This window comes from Anas acuta, chromosome 9 (genome assembly GCF_963932015.1).
Source record: "Anas acuta chromosome 9, bAnaAcu1.1, whole genome shotgun sequence".
Lineage (NCBI taxonomy): Eukaryota > Metazoa > Chordata > Aves > Anseriformes > Anatidae > Anas > Anas acuta.
In genome coordinates this window covers 10,909,296-10,926,070 of record NC_088987.1, presented here as the reverse complement: position 1 = coordinate 10,926,070, position 16,775 = coordinate 10,909,296, and the positions used below count along the sequence as shown (strand labels likewise).

At 43.2% G+C, this 16,775-nt stretch overlaps 1 protein-coding gene across 26 annotated transcripts in view; it reads right to left on the bottom strand.

Annotated features, from left to right (window-relative positions):
- The window catches only part of LPP (LIM domain containing preferred translocation partner in lipoma), a 381,405-nt gene that overhangs the window by 49,049 nt on the left and 315,581 nt on the right, over positions 1-16,775 (bottom strand). For 23 of the 26 annotated variants that reach the window (XM_068692525.1, XM_068692517.1, XM_068692524.1 and 20 more), the window contains one exon: positions 10,078-10,247. In XM_068692525.1, the coding sequence (XP_068548626.1) occupies positions 10,078-10,247 (170 nt within the window). Of the gene's footprint in view, positions 1-4,720; positions 5,907-6,226; positions 7,675-10,077; positions 10,248-16,775 lie in introns of those variants that run through there. The other 3 variants (XR_011099536.1, XM_068692535.1, XM_068692533.1) reach the window with 3 other exon arrangements.

Below are 16,775 nucleotides of genomic sequence, written 5' to 3'. Positions count from 1 at the left end.
CGTCAGAGTTGTACAACAACCGAAGTGCCATGAAGCAGTATTAGAGTCCAGAAGCACAGATGTAAATACGATGAGCCACAGCATTGGACTATCAAATGTTAGCAGATTAACTGCAGCAAGAAAATGAAAACCAAAACAATCAACACAATACAAAGATGTTTTGTAGTCCCCAGCATTTGCAGCAGTCCATTCCTATAGTGCCTGAAGAAGCCTGTAAAATTCCTGCTTTATACTTGATTGCTGTTCTAAAAACAAGCATGTTACTGAAGGGTCCTGTTCTACAGAACAAGAACATGTCACAAAGCTCAGTTTTTGATGACAGGGAGGCCTTGGACGAGCTGGGCATGGTACATAACGTTTGTCACCAGTTTCCATGTCCCCGCACTTAATGCACTGTCTCAGAGAGCTGGGCAGTGAAGCTGCTCAGAGGGTTACAGCATCAGGTTGCTGTGAAAAACCCATGTGGTGCTTCTGTGTCAAATATTTGTCAGGAAACGACAGGCAGGGAAAGCAGGGGCAACACTGTGCAGATCTCATCACACATTTTAAAGCATCCAGGGGCCTTGCCAGCTTCCCACAGCATGGCAGGCTTGCTGACGTGCCCACCAGTGCCACTGTCACCCTGACACACATGGATGGTTCCCAAATGATGGACAAACGGTCCCCAAATGATTGGTGCAGGCACACGGACCATGAGGATCGTTGGCTGCATTAACCAATGTGTGTTCTGCTGCTGTGAGAGCTGCCACCAACCAGCACAGTCATCGCTTGTCCCCAGTGAACACAACAGCTGAGCAGTACCAGATTCCAGCTATAATCTGGTCTTCCTTCTGCCCAAAATACCCCAGCGAATGATTTACCTTTTCAGTTAATATTGTACTTGGCCCACACCTTTGTAATCAGTGCAGCTGTGAGAGAAAACACTTGCAATTTGCTTTTACCCTCTATAAGCACCAAACACTCATGATACTCTTAGAATCAATAAACTTTCTCTCCTGTCATCATTCGTGCTTGTTGTGCTTTCCCTAAACTGGCATGAATTTGTTTTTCTAACCAGAAATCTACCGAGCCCATTGGGGTTTGTGCGTGTGCGCGATGGCAAGTTAAACAGTTTCCTCTACTGCAAATAAACATCGCACGCAGGCAAGCTGATGTCCTGGAGTGAAGAAACAGAGGCAGGACGCTAGAGGGAGGATCGACTCGCAGACTGAGCTTCTGCCAGAGCAAATTCCTCGGAGTGTGGCTTCACCACGGAGACGGGTTGAAGTGGCAAGCTGCAAACGCCCGCTCGCCTCCCTGGCAGTCGGGCTTGCAAATTGCTGTCTGGACCAAAGCGAGAGGACATCTTGAATAAGAGCGAGCGAGACAAGGCTTTCTGTTTTCCAAAAGGCTGCTAAGGGTAAATCATACCTGCTAAATCCACACACAGCCCAGGACAGAGTCAGCTCTATTACTGGCAGCTATCACAGCCTGGCTGCGAGGCCTGGGCTTTACCAGCAGCTCCACAAGCATAAGAGCAAACCTTCTGGTTGTTTTGCACCATTGCTAACTGTATTAACCCTCTGTTTTCTTGTGCTAATTCTGAGTTATCTGTGGACACTGGCATTTTGACATTACTGTGTTGAGCAGGACAGAGCAAATTCAGTAATACATGGATCCGATGGAAATGCACACCTAAATTACAGGACCTATTCCAAACAAACCACAGCCCTTCAAAATAACTGCCTTCAGTGGTTTGAAGGGACAAACAAACTACATGGGATTATAAGCAAGCAGTAAAACTCATGGAAGGGAATATTGTCACGGTACCTCCCACCCTCCTGGGTTTTTTGAGAGCCCTCACTCAGCTTCCAGCTGCTCTTCACATTCACCTTATACCATTGCCCAAGTCCCCAGTGTGCAGTGGTTTGAGGAGGGGAAGAAAAAATAGGTAACCCCTTCACCTGAATATCTCTGCAGGCTTAACTGCAGCTAGGCAGCATGTTGGGACATGGAAAGCCCACGCTGCACACTGCGGGCTGTGCCTGTGGTCCTGGACAAGTTGCTTGAGCTCAGAAGTGGAGGAACCAGAGCTAGGAGATGACTCCTGGATCTACCCGTACCTAGATCAACTAGATCTAAACCATTCTTTAGAAATGCCTGCACCGCCTGTCCTTGAAGGCTTCCAGCAATATTCATGCCCTTTCTAAACAAGCTGCATTTAATCTTCTTGGGGACAGCTGTCTGCTTGCAATAAGCTGACAGTGCCACCGCCCTTTCCACCTACCTGCTGCTGTTTACCAGGAGGTTTGTATTGAGGTGGAGGCCACTGCCTGTCATCCACTGGCTCATCATAAGGAGAGTTTATTAGAGATGGATCTCTAGATGCTACTCAGGTAGCAAAAAGGATAAAAGCAGCAAAGAACATGCTGAGAAGGCAGAAAATTACAGCTGAAAGTAAAGCAGAGGTGAGTGCTGCAGGACTGACATCTAATATTCACCCATACTTGATCGCAAATGAAGATTCTCCTACTAATGCTGTGTGCAAGACTTTCTTCTTGACTTATAAGCTGTTTCTGCTAGCTCTAGAAGGCATATGCAAGAGTTGGACTACCTTCTAAAGTGAGATCTCAACACACAGCTTGAAGTCATTGCTAAATGAATTCACTGTCCCCACTGCTGCAGTACGATCCGTAAGCAGATGTATAGCCAGGAGCCATAATGGCTCTACAGAAAGGGAGACTATTATCTTCCTAAGAATACACAATTAGTCAGTGGAGTTCACCCTGTGAGGTGAGAAATTCACTGAGTGGCAGCAGCTGGTCCTTCACAATGTCATCTTGATTCAGATATGCTAAGAACTCCCTCCACAAAGTTCCCATGGTATAATTTTTCTAGATTACACATGTCAAAGCAATGCTTTCTTTACATAATCAAATATGATAAACGTCCCTAATTAGAAGAGCTCAAGGCAGAGACAGGAAGACAACTGACGATTCTGGAGATGCCAGTACACACAGGAGGAAAAAATCTGAATTCTACTAAGAAATCACAGGCACCCCAAGCAAACCCCAGTGTAGAGGAGGAGCCTTCACTTGATAAAGGACATATTCATGAAGATAAACCACGGAGAGGAGTGGGATATAATCCATCCATAGCAAAATTTTGGCCCACCAAGACATCTCCCACCTAGTTAATCAGCCCTGCTTCATGGCCAACCTTACAACACTGCTGTACCTCTTAAGATGCTATCCAGCACTGTGATGACTTTTCCAGAAGTATCACCATTATAACACTGGTACCATCACGCTATTTAGCTCTGCAGTCCACAGCTGGGTTCTCTCTTAAGCAACACTCCACCCAACTTTCTGGAAAGTCAATTATACCAAGGTGGGGCCTGATCCTCTCGCTATCTGTTTCAATGTCACTCAGCTGCATTTGCAACAGTCAACAACATGAAGGGAAACAGCAACAGTAGGTTGAAAATAGGGCGCACAACACCTTTAATCCCATCCAGTGATTCAGAATGGTTAGCCAAGCAGATCCTGCTGTGCTGAGAAAAGAATAATGTTATTGTCTCTAAGCCACCCTCAGCAGACAGGTCTAGCTCAGAGAATCCTCCACCAAGGTGAGCCCACTGCAATTCTTGGCAGGGCTGATGCTTCAATATCTTCTAGGATTACTAGGAGATTTTTCTTTTACAGCCTCAGTTTGTAGACTTCCTTGTGCTGTCCTTGCTGGGCAGTGAGATGAGTTGGCCCTGTCCTCTTTGATATGCCCCTCCGAGGAGCTGCTATACAGCATACCTCATCACCTCAAGGTATGCTTTCTCCCCTTCCTTTATAATTCTGGTTTAGAAAGGAGGTTACGAAAAAAACTCTGCCTTCTCCCTCAAAAAGGAAACTTTTCCTTCTGATTAGAGACAAAACAAGAGGCATGACCCAACTCTTGTAACAGCTGATAGCCCACTGGAAAAAAAAAAAGATTCACACTTCACATGGGTCAGCTAAGATCAGCATCTGCCCCAGTTTTGATAGAAGCTACCTCACTGACATTCTCTCAGGCATTTTTTTTTTTTTTTACCTCCTAGACTTGAACTCCTGAAAGCTCCAGGTGTAACTTCTGTAACAGCACCCTGTCCTCCCCTATTTTATGCTCTGATTGCAAAAGACCATTTACCAAAGCAGCAGTACTGAGCCTATGCCCCCCTCCCCTCCCTCAACTTCCACCTGTGCTTTTTTTAAATATATCAAATGAGTTGAGTTGAAACTAACAGAAAGAGTTGGTAACGGTATAGATTTATTCATTTTCAGATTTAAAGTGATAATCAGTTTACGAGGAATGACAGTCATCTTTACCCCCTAGGATTCCCCCCCCCCCCGCCCCCCCCCAAAGACATCACCAGTTGGGCCTAGACTAGCACAATTATCAAAGCTAATAATCGATAGGATCAGAATGTGCCTGCAAGCAAGCCAAGGCTCTGGGCCCGTTTTATGTCTGCTATGCCCACAGGCTTCCTCCACCGAGGGCACAAAACCCAGGAGGCAGGAGCTGGCTGCACCGCAGCAGCAATGCTTATAGGGTCACAGGTTCAGCCCCCTGCTGCCGGTGACTCAGGCAGGAGCTCAGCACTAAAACGAGCAACACCAGCTTTTTTCTTTCTTAGGAGAAGACTAAAGAAGAGCATTGATCTCAATGAAATATTTCGAGGGCAGAAAAATTCCACCACGTAAAGAGTGCGTGACTTCTCTTTAGTTTATTTTATATTTTTGTTCCAGTTGTCATTTTGAATTCAAACTCTTTGGAAAGCAGGCATAATAGTCTTAATGATCCCATTGAGCAGTTTAAATTCAAATTGTGGAGCACTCGCAATACCATGCTGGCAGCACTTTCCATAAATTACTCTCAAATTCAATACGTTGCTTGACAAAAACAAGAATAAAGGGCTTTTTACTTTAAAAAGAAGAAAACTTGTATCATGAAAAAAAATCTTTAAATTATAGTTTCTCTTTTCTGGTCCAATTTAAATTGTTACATGGTTGCTAAATTAGTGCTGTAATCTCTGCTTACAAATTGCAGAATTATTTTTAAAAATAGATGTAATTTTACTGCAGGGATCAACCTCACGTTCAGCTAGATGTGCTGGAGGTGCCTTCTCTGGAGCAGGTTTCGAACAACCACGTTCTTGTGCGAGCAACACCAGACACATGAAAGCTGATCATCGTTTTACCAGATATTTCCATGAACACAAATTGAGTTAACACTGAGATTTCCTAATGATCAACAAATTTAAGCTTCCGCAGGATGGTCTGCAGCACCAGAGCAAATGGTGCAAAAATCCTGGCAAGCAATCTCTGGGGTAGGTTTTAAGGTTCTATTCTCATATCTTGTAGAGTGCAGCAGCACCTGGAAACCTCCATCGCTGGGTGTCCACAGGCACTTCCCTCAGGGCCCTGCAGTAGGCTGCATTAACTTAGGCACGACAGGAGAAGTCCTCAGAGGCCAGGAGCATCTGCCAGAGCTTTCTGCGCTAAGTGCAGGTGCTCAGCACCTCTCAGCCCTCAGCCCCATACAAAGTTTATCTCCTACCATCAGCCACTGGACTGCCAGGAAAGGGGATAAAGAACAGAGGGAAATTTCCATGTCCTGGAGAAAGTCATTGGGACATCAGAGAACACCCCATTCACAAAACAGCAGCATCAGTCTTGCCAGACTGGTGTGTCTGGTTAACCTTGTGTTCAGTCCTTACAATAATACTGTATTTGGAAAGCAGACAGCTGGCACTGCTCTAACATCTTGCTCTTCAATCTTTTACAACAACAGTTCTACTGATATTACTCTTAACCTTTTCTTTGCACCGAGCCCAGCGCTAAAATCTCTTCAGCTACAGAGGAAGCAAACCAAATGTTTTTTGTCAGTAACTTGCCCTGTAAGAGAGGAGGAAAGTATACTGATAACATATTGCAGACAGCATTCTTCACATGTACAGCAATAAGCTGGTTACACTGGAAACCCTATCGTGATATTTCAGATGTTACTTGCCTGCCGTAAGGACTAGGAGACATCTGCCTCCTATTAATGCTTTATTTTTTTTACAGTTGCTTTTAGTTGAGCAGAAGTGTCTTAATGGAGAAGACTGGTACTCTTTTAGAAATAACATTAATAATGAAAGAATCCTTGGATGCAGAGCAAAACCAGCAAACATTGGCAGCAGAACTCACTGCATTCATACAGAAGTGATAGTGACTGGCTTTTGGGTGGGGGGGGATTTTTTTATTTTTTTTTATTTGTGAAAAAATTAACTCTGATACTCACATTTCTGTTAGTAAATGTTTTCAAACAGGTGAATGATTCTTTGGATGTTAGTTCAGAGACTTTTGGGGAACCTCATCTTAACTGGGTTAAGATGAGGTTCCCCAATCAGAAACAAAAGCAAAATACAACACTTCTGCAGGCTATTTAAGCCTGGTATTGACTAAATACTAATTAAATACAACTCTCCACAGTAATCTTAATTACTCCACCACAACTAAGAGTCACATAAACTGAGAAGATTAGCCAACTCTAATTGTTGAAAAAAAAGTGTATTTTTGTTTTTGCACAAAGTTTTTGCGTGTATGAGTCACACAAGGGAATTATGAAAAACAAGAATTCATGAATTTGTATACCAGGTCTAGGCAAATATTAGAGTCGACCTTGTTTAATGTAAATGCAGCAGCTTGGTCTAATGGCCTACATAACAGACCAAGATTTTTGAACACAGAGAGGTGGGGATGTGTGGTGGAAATCAGCATGAATTAGACCAGTAAATAAGCATCATTGAATTATTCAGATTGATACCAGCTGAGAACCCTGTTCCCAGAGCTGGCTGCAGCCACTGATTAGCTGTGAAGCCTTGGGCCAGCCAGGCGGGCTCCACCTTCCATGGGAATTCAGGCCCACAGGAACCTGGGTCTGGGATCTTCAGTCTCATTGATTTCCCCTACAGAACTTCATGTGTTCGAGTTACCTTCTGATAATAGGACTTGGAAAAGCTCAAAAAAAAAATATACCACAACAAATTTGAGTCTTCAATGCAGCAAAATCCTTAGGTGCAGATTTTAGGCAGGGGATTAACTCTCATTAACTTCAGTATGACTGCATCACACATCTACTCATTCAGACCATGCCCTAGCAATTTAAGGGCCCCTATTCCATTTGCAAGAGCAACTTGCAAACATACCCAGGCCCTCACTGTACCCACTCATCATCCCACTGAACCTAATGCAGACACTGCATTTGAAAAATCAGATGGCTCTATGACAAAACCCTTTGGGGCTAAGGAGCACAGACCCCCTTGCAGATCTGACCTTCCACACAGCAGAGTCCTGAGCTTCCTGAAGGGTAACAAGACAGACTCCCTACACTTGCTTCTTCCAGGCTGTCATGGTTTTTGGCTGGAATGGAGTTCACGTTCTTCATAGAGGCTCACATGATGCTGTTTTGGAGTTTTGATGAAATAGTGTTCATAACACAATGATGTTTCAGTTGTTGCAGAGCAGCACTCACATGGAGCCAAGGACTTTCCTGCACAAGAAGTGCTGCCCTGCCAGCCAGCAGGCTGGGGGTGCACCAGGAGCTGGGAGGGGACACAGCCAGGAAATGGGACCCACACTGACCTGAGGGATGTCCCATGCCATGTGGTGTCATGCTCAGCTATAAAAGCTGGGGGAAGGAGGTGGAAGAGGGGCACATTTGGAGTGATGGCATTTGTCTTTCCAAGAAACTATTAGAAGTGATGAATCCTACTCTCCTAGAAGTGGCTGAACACCTGCCTGCTGATGGGAAGCAGCAAGTAAATTTTGCTTTGTATGTGTGGCTTTTGCTTTACCTAGTAAACTGTCCTCATCTCAACCTGTGAGTTCTCACACTTTTAACTTTCTAATTCTCTCCCCCAACCTAACTCAGGAGAGCGAGCAAGCAGCTGTGTGGTGCTAAGCTGCCTGCCAGGTTAAACCACAACACAGGCTATTGAGTTTAATGTTTACTTGGGTTATTTATTTATTTTTGCTGAATCAGATCGCCAGAATCCTGCTTTTCCATTTCCATTCATGGTACCAGCCGCCCAGCTACCCATCAGCAGGACAATCCCTTCCCCTTCACGTGCAGCAGCATCCATCAATCCCAAAGTGTTTTGGGTTGAGTCCATAACCATTTTTTGTGGATTGTATGAACATTTAAAGGCCCCTTCTGATTATATAAGAGAACGCTATTAAACATTTACTCATTCCTCTGTACTCAGAGCTGCAAAGCCGTATTGCAGAACATACAAATGCAGATGCAACCAGGCAATTATCATTCCTTTATCCCTTAAATAGATAGAAGACAAATTTGAAAGAAAATGAGGAACAGAATCCTTCTTCCTTTCCTTTTTTTATCCTTTTATCTCCCAATGTAGGAAGTTTACTGAACCCTTGCCAACAATTCACTCAGGCTAATGAAGTGTATAAGTAATGGGATTAAATAATCTTAAACCATTACTACAGTGGCTAATGCAGATGTTTTCCCAAACTAAAGCAGATGAGTGGCGAAGAATATGTGCTTGATTTAAAAAAGAAGAAAAGTATCAATCTGCAAGCAGATGAAGTCATTTCCATCCTGAAGTGAATGAAATGTTTAACTCCAGTTGTATGAAGTTGCTCCCATCCCATTATGAAAGCACCTTCCTGAAATCTGCAGTGCTTTGCACGTGGTCAAACTTCCCACAAAATTAACCTTTTAGTTTTTATGGTACAATCATTTCAGTGCAAACAAAAAATGGAAATGTTTAAGAGGTGTATTTTTCAATCAAAAAGATCACTTAGTTTTTGAAAGTCAATTACCATGGCCCATCTATCACTGCCACTGCAAATAAGACAATCTTCCCTTTTTATATTCAATATTTCAGCAATAATCCCACTGCAAAGACTCCACAGAAACAGAAGGAATAAAGGAATATTGGTAGCATTTACAGAAATACCTATTACTTCTTTAATTATTGAAATACCAGAAATGTCAAAAAAAGCAATTTCTGCTTTCAGAAGTGCAGTCTAATTCTGGAAAAGCCTCACCTTCCCACCCCTAAAAAAAAAAACAAACCAACAAATATCTATGGAAATAAAAGATGCTACAGAGCATACCGGAGGTGCATTAGCTTTCACAAAATTTTACCTTTTTCTTGCAAAGTTAACAGGTAGAACTTGGATGCTACAGTTACCAACCTTAAACTAGGCTTTAGTTTAAAATAATGTTAATTTAACAGTGCGCAAAAAAAGCCAGGGTTTATAGAAAGGACTCTGAATTTGAGGTTTACAGGAAAACCCGTGAATGCTTTAGGAATGTTCTGGTGTTTATGGTGCTTTTCTCATTCTAAATAAGGATTATCCCAACATATTGTATGCTAAGGCCACAATAAGATAAGGCCTCAGGTTAGGTGATGTTCCCTTAATTTGCAACTGTACAACTGGTTCCAATTGTCTTTTATAGGAGCCTCTTAAAAAGTGAAGCTCCTCAGAGCAACTGTTGATTGTTTGATTTAAGAGCTTGCTGGAAGCATAAAATGAAGTTTTAGAATAAGGTAAGCTTCAGAAAAATATCCAATCCAAAAGTTTAGTGGAGAGACTTCCATTAATATTAAACAACACAAAGGGCAGTTTTAGAAGTTTTAGTGCTATCTTGAGTCCCATCTTTCATTTTAGTGGGCATCAACATCTGTATGGGTTTTGGTATCAGGTTTCTCAATGCAAAAAGCTTCTGAGAATAACACCACCTCTTAAAAAAGGAAATAAATTGCTGCATAGTCCTTACAGAGCTGAAATAATCACAAAAACCACCTCTTTCCCCTGCTTTGGCCACTTCATTTCAGTGCTTCATAAAAACAGAAATTGAAGTTAACCTAGGAAGCTGAAGAAATCCAAGTTCTTCTGAAGACCATGGAAAATCGGTGCTTACAGTACTGCCATGAGATTTACCTGCAAACTGAGGCTTTAACTATAACGCGAGAGTATTGCACAGAAGGAAATGAACATTTCCATTGCCTAAACATTAAAAACCAAAGGGTAAATAAGCACAGGTACTTACGATATAGCAGGGTTCACAGTAGGCTTTCTTCTCCACTGCATAGAAAGGCTGTCCCCTCAGCTTGTTGTTGCACATCATGCAGGTGAAGCACTCCACGTGGAAGACCTGGTCCATGGCCGTGCAGCCAGTGCCTTCCCCAACAACATTCTCCCCGCAGCGGGCACAGCGGCCTGTCACCAGAAGGAAGGGACATGGGTCAGTGCAAGCTCCCATCCTCAACTGCAAAGAGGGTGCTCCTGCATGTCTATGCTGAAAATCCTAAAATCATTTTATTACTGGTACTACTAACAGTGACTATCCTAAGGAATCTGAGCCCCAGATGCAAACCATTCAGCTATCATCTTACCCAGCTATATAGTCACCCTCAGCTCCTCAGCTAGATGGGATAAACCTGTGCCTAAAGCCTTGCCTCTGCATGAAGAGGTTTTGTGGTAGGAGGCCTCATAAAGCTGCTTGGTGGCAGCACAATTGTTACCATTTAAAGAGTAGTTTTTGCTTGTACAGCTTAAACCAATTCTCTCAATGGAGCCAATTATACCAGCAAAAAGACTTCGCTTTTATGATATTGCTAGTATAGTGCTATCAATCTGTGCTCTTGCTGACATGCTGATGCTGACATAGTTCCTATTTTAAATAAAAAGTAGTAGCTAAGGACTGAGTGATCACAAAGAGTGCAAAACCATCTCCTACATGGAAAAATTACTTTTTTTGTGCTTGAAGATTAATATGGATTAAGACACTATGTCTATTTAAAGTAAAGAAACTGATCTATGAATACTTGATTCCTACAATAATTCAAGAAAGGTGTATCAGAAACTGCTAATAAGGACACTAAGAGAAGCTCTAAGAATTCTGTTTCTGAAAAAGATCCCTAACGCAATACACAAATATATAACACAAAAAAATCTGCACACACAAACATACAAGGCTTGCTTCCTTTTCTACATCGATGCTGAAGAACTTACAGGGCAGAAGTGAAGACGGGTTTTAGAGAAAGAGGATTTCTTAGTTCATGGGGAAAAGATATTTTCCTATAGAAGACTGTAGTGCAGAGATTATGGAAAAGAGTGGGTGAAAGGCACACCTTCGCACTTTTGCTCATGTGCTGAAAGGCAACCATTCATTCTAAACTGTGATATCCCAGGCAGATTTGAAGACCTTGGCCAGCAGCCAGTGTTGAGAGTGGTTCACAGAAAAGGCCATGGAGGGAAGTTAGGTTAACAACCTCAGTCACCCTGCACAAGATAGCCTCATCAAAGGCAACGGAGCATCTATGGTCTGGGGCTTTACCCCACTCAAACCAGTATTCTCCAGCTGAAGAATAATGGTGGTGTCCCCAGTTGTGGGATCCTGCTTCCTCCTCTGTGCGTGGAGTAATGTGGTCACTGAGGGTGGGAAGGAGGGGAAGGAAAACAAGACCTGAAGTGAGAGAAGGAAGACAGACTGAGCTCAAAACGGAATTACTCATAAAAACATATACAAGTAAGATGTACCTAATAATGTTTGAGTAATCCAACAATTATCATTGTTCTCTCATACCATGCTCTGTGTTTATTGACTTTATCCAGCAAATACTGCAAAACTTCCTAAGAGGACTCAGAAACGTCTTGTCACCCTGACAGCAGGGCTGCTGCCCCTGCATGGAACAGCTCCTGGCACCCATGTCACACGCTCGTACCTTCTTCCCTGCCTTCCCCAGCCGTCAGCAGGCTGAACAAAGCATGTAAGCTGCTTTTGTCTCCCTCAGGAATGTGGCAAGATCATATAGATACGCATTTGAGATGCATTAGGAGAGCTTGGAAAAGAACCCAGATCATTCTGATTTGCTACCATGGCATAAGTGTTGTTGGCACTACACGGGGCAGACGGTTCCTACTCTAACAGCTCCAAGTCTAAGCAACGTGGAGTGAAAAGTTACCAGATAAATCAAGAGAAACCTGGAAATCCCTCCAAAAAGGAATTAATAGATGTTGTTTTTAAGTTTAACCTGCTTTAACATTTGTTATTAACATTCTGATTGACAGTGCTGGACTTTAATCACTCCACTGTAATGCTTCTTGTGAGGGCTCCTTTTTTACGAGCAGAGGAGGAATGCAGGCTGCCCAGCATGGTGAGGAGGCTACAGAGCATGGGGGAAGAATGGAAAAAACCATGAGGACTAGGACCGAGTGAAAGAAAATCCCACAGAGAGAACCACGGGAGCAGTAGTGCTACGAGAAGAGGCAGGAGAAGCCTACTGTATGTAGCACAGGAGTTGCATGTACAAGGGGAGAGCGCTGCTCGGTCCTGCGTGCGGACAAGACCGAGTGTGCTGCGGGGCCTTCTCCAAACTGCTCATGTAGCTGGGCTGTAATATGAAGAGACGTCTGGGGAGCAGTTAATATCTCTATATATAAAACATGAAATTGAAAGCCATTAGTGTATTACTTTACACAGTGTTTTTCCAGCGGGAATATTCCGCTGAAGAATTTATTTTCCCTGGTGTGCCATTCTGTGATCATCCGGTATTATTTTTATGAGGCATTTGGACACAGAATAATGTAGTGTCTATGCAAACACTTCTCAGCTTTCTTTGTTAACATCTGAGTAGAACATGTGGGAATCTTTTCTTCCCCTCCTCCTCTTCTCACATTCATAATTTAGCCACTCTTGCATACTTCACCATTTATCTTCCTCCTTGACCAAGGCATCTCTCCGTTTGCTGCAGAAACTTTCTATACGTGGAGCGTTCCTCTGGCTGCACTTCTTATGTCGGGAAATCTGGGTTTGCTTCCTAACTTAGATATGCAGTCTTGAAATGCTTGGCAACTCACTCGGCGCCTTTGTAGCTCTGTCCTCTCTTTGAGCAAAGGGCATAAAGACATCTTCTCTGCCCCGAAAGGTGCCCTGAGGCTACATTCCTCCACGGCTCTGAGGCATTCCCCAGCTTCGCTGCTGGTGGCCAGGTACAGACCAAAGAACAGCACAACAGAAATCTTAGCCAGCTTCTCCCCTTGAAGTTGGTATTTCCTTAGGCTTTCCTTCCTCTTTCTGGGTTTTTCCACAGAAGATTCCCATTCAGGCAGCAACAGACTTAATCCATCTACATTTATGAGAAGTCCAGCTCCTGCTATTATGTACACAGACAGAAATGCTACTGTAAACGCTCGCACAGGAAAGCTTAAAGAAAGCTTCCTTTTTCAGAAGTTTATATGCAAATCGTAACGCTGTGGCCTGGAGCAAACCATGTTTTTCATGAGACACGGCCACTCCAGTGAGAATCAAAACACAAGCTCTGTGCCTAGCAACACCACCGACTGACTCACTCGCCCGAAGCGTAAAAGCAAGTCAGCCAAAATATTCAAATTTGGGAGCTTACAGTTGGCTGTCTGGATCCATGCAAAGGCACACGGGCAAATGTGGGACTGATCTGGTGTGCAGGGATGCAGCTGTTAGGCCCTGAGCCTTCTGCGGGCTTTGGTGCAATCCGTGAACTTACGGGGCTCCTGTGAACCCAGGTCGCTTCTCCTGCCTCCTGCCTCTCACTCAAATTTGGCTGAAAATGGCTATCAGTTTCCAGAGTCCTTGGTGAGGGAGGAACAGACAAACAGATAGGCACATGCACACAGGCAGTGCGATTGCTCAAGCCTCATTTCCTTAGAAAACCAGAAAAACCCCACCAAAAACAATGCATCTATCATTATGTCTGATAAAAACAAAACAAAGGTCTGCTTTTCCTGTGTGCCAATTACCAACGGCGAAGGTATTTGTGGTTGGATTTACCACAATTAAGTGCCCACACATGTTCCCCATTTTAATATTTTCACACTGGTTGAAATAAGCCAGTCCGTTGTGTGCAGAATGCCCATGAGTGAACACAGAACAAGTTGCGCTGCTTATTGGGAAAGAAGTAGCAAAGGCGAAGCTTGCAAGACTCAAGAACAAACAGATTGCACAAAAAAAGATTACACAAATAATCTAAGAGAAAAATAGCAGGCAGCGTATTACAGTAGAAACACAGAACAACGTGACCCATTTGCTTCCCACAGAGACAAATAGCACTTAAAAGGCAGCTTAAAGACAAAGGACAAAATTAGTACTAAACGGCACGAAGATGAAAATCTGTCATTTCAACATTCTTCTTCTGCCCCTCCAGTCCTTTTTAGGCCCTGGTTCAAGATCATTTCAGCAGAACTAGAAGGTGATAAGTTGGCAACAAGCCTGGGAGACCGGAGTCCTCTATTTTTGCATGAAAGCGGTTCGTAACCTTGGCTGCGACCTTCCTTCGTCATAGCCAGGCTGCCACGTGTTGGGCTTACCTTGGGGGGACAGATAGAGGTGCCCACAGAGGCTTCCCTAATAAAACTGCTGGAAATGCCATCGTTACTCGGTGGATCACACGGAAACACTTCAGCAGCTGAAAGGGAATGTCAGCTCCTATAGTTTATTCTGAAATGTCCAAATTTACTGTCCTTTGTAGTATAAAAAATGTGAAATATTGCAAATCTGAAATGAGGGGGAAGGGAGTAGAGGGGCTCAAATTGCACGCGATGCCATGTTCTAACTTTTTCTTATTTTATTACTATTATTGCCTGTTTTTTGCTTGTACTACCACAGGTCCTGGGTGCTCAAATTGTGGAAAAGCCCTACCATGCTGGGTATCAGACAAGCACAGAATAAAAATAAGGGCCCAGCTGCAGGAGTTTACAACCTATTACAAGCAATAATAACTGCACACGGATAGGAAATACAGAGAAACAATCAGACAGAACTGGTCAGCAAAGAAAATTGTGGTCTCAGCACTCTAAATGTTTTACTGTTGACAAGCAGCCTTTACACAGTCGAGCCAAGGAAAAGGTTAAGAAAGAATTTGAAAGAGGATCTGGAGGGAGTTTGAGGGAAGTTTAATGGGATGCTTCTGAGGAAAGGACAAAGAGAGCACAAAAGGGAAACGTAAGTGCCTGAAGATTGAACATAGATACCTGCAGACGGGATGGATGAGCTGATATGCCTCTGGAGATTATGAGAGCAAAAAGGGGTGGGAATAGGTCATTGCAGGCCACACAAGTAAAGACGAGAAGCTTCTGTTTGATACAACACAGAAATGAAACCAGAGGAATGATTAAGAGGCAGAGGAAATCTGGTCTAAGTGACAAGCCATACGGGGATCTCTGCAGCTGCATGCCAGTTGAGCATGAACAGGGAGAAACTGCAATTTTAGAAAAGGATGTTGCAGAGATTCAAGGTCACTGGAGCTTGGATGCAGCTTTTATCTGTGAAGATGAATAGGAAAGGCCTTAATCTCAGCTGTTATTCAGCAAGATTCTTAAGATTTGGCCCGAGTCTGGGTGTGATCTGGAGATGAGGAATCAGGTACAGGGTGTCCAACCTTATCTTGGACATGAGTCACTTTTAAATGTCAGATTAAGAATGTGAGCCAATCAAGCAAGCATCTACCACCGAAGATGGATGATGGAATACGTACATGCCATACTAATGCTTATGGCATAATATTCCGATAGCAATCACATTGGAGCCAAATCCAGAGGTAATGTAACTCCATCCAGCTAGCTTGAGATGGTCCTGTTTGTACATCCAAGGGCTGCATTAACCTTTTTTAGGCTACAGCATTATCTGTCTGTCATACCTACTTAGACACTAAGCTGTTGGGGGCACAGATCATCCCTTGCTATGTGATTTATAGTGCCTAACAAAGATAATTCAGGCAGCAACTAGAGATACTAAGAGTGAAGAGAGCAGAGAGAAAATGTGCAAGCCTTCTCTCTACAGAAGGCTTAAATTCATGAATTCAAAGCATGCGTTCTATATAGAGAGGAGATAGGGGATAATTTTCTGATAAAAGCATAAAAGTAGGAATGCTCTGCATTTGCTCAAATGTGGGGAAAAAATGTTGATATCTCAGACACTCCTGCATGATGGAAAAAACTGTTTCCCACCTAACCGTACTGTGGGAATATACCACAAGGTCATATCCTCACTGCCTATCAATTACACAATTTCCCTTGATCAGCTAAGTGTATTCCCTGGTTCTCGCTGCAGCCCTGATACAATATGCAAGAAAGAACTAAAGAAATACAGCATATTGCTTTTACAGAAGCGTACTAAGAACATTTTTAAAATATGTAAATACATTGGACAAAATATCTCACTAAAAGTTCCCCTGGCAGCCTCAAGACACCCAGTATTTCCGCTGTGTTATTTTTCTAATCATCTCTGTTTAGAGTCCGCCAGCGAATGCATTTTAGAGATTCATGACACATTCTGCTTTTGGACAGCTTTGAATCAGCTGGCAGTAAATGTGGAAAAATCATTATTCCTAATGAAGAAATATTGATGACAAAACAGCATTTCGAGGACAACGTTGACCATAAGTCAACAATGTAACAAGATTTTCCCCTCTCTCCCTCCTCTTTCCTAGTGACTTTTATCCAAGGGTTTTCAAGCATTTCCCAAGCACATGGGATTCCTCAGGGCACCAAAGCCAGACAGCACAATTATTCCATTTTAAAGGAATACATGAACAGAGGTTAATCCATTAGGCCAGGAGTATAAGAGCAGACCTTAACTGCCAGGGTACCTTAATTGGGTTAAGTCTCAGCGGCAGAGATCCTGTAACCCAAAAGCACCCAATGGGTTCCTTGATTGATCCAAAGGGCATAAAATAGGAATCTTTGATCCATAAGGTAGTGTTTATTCCA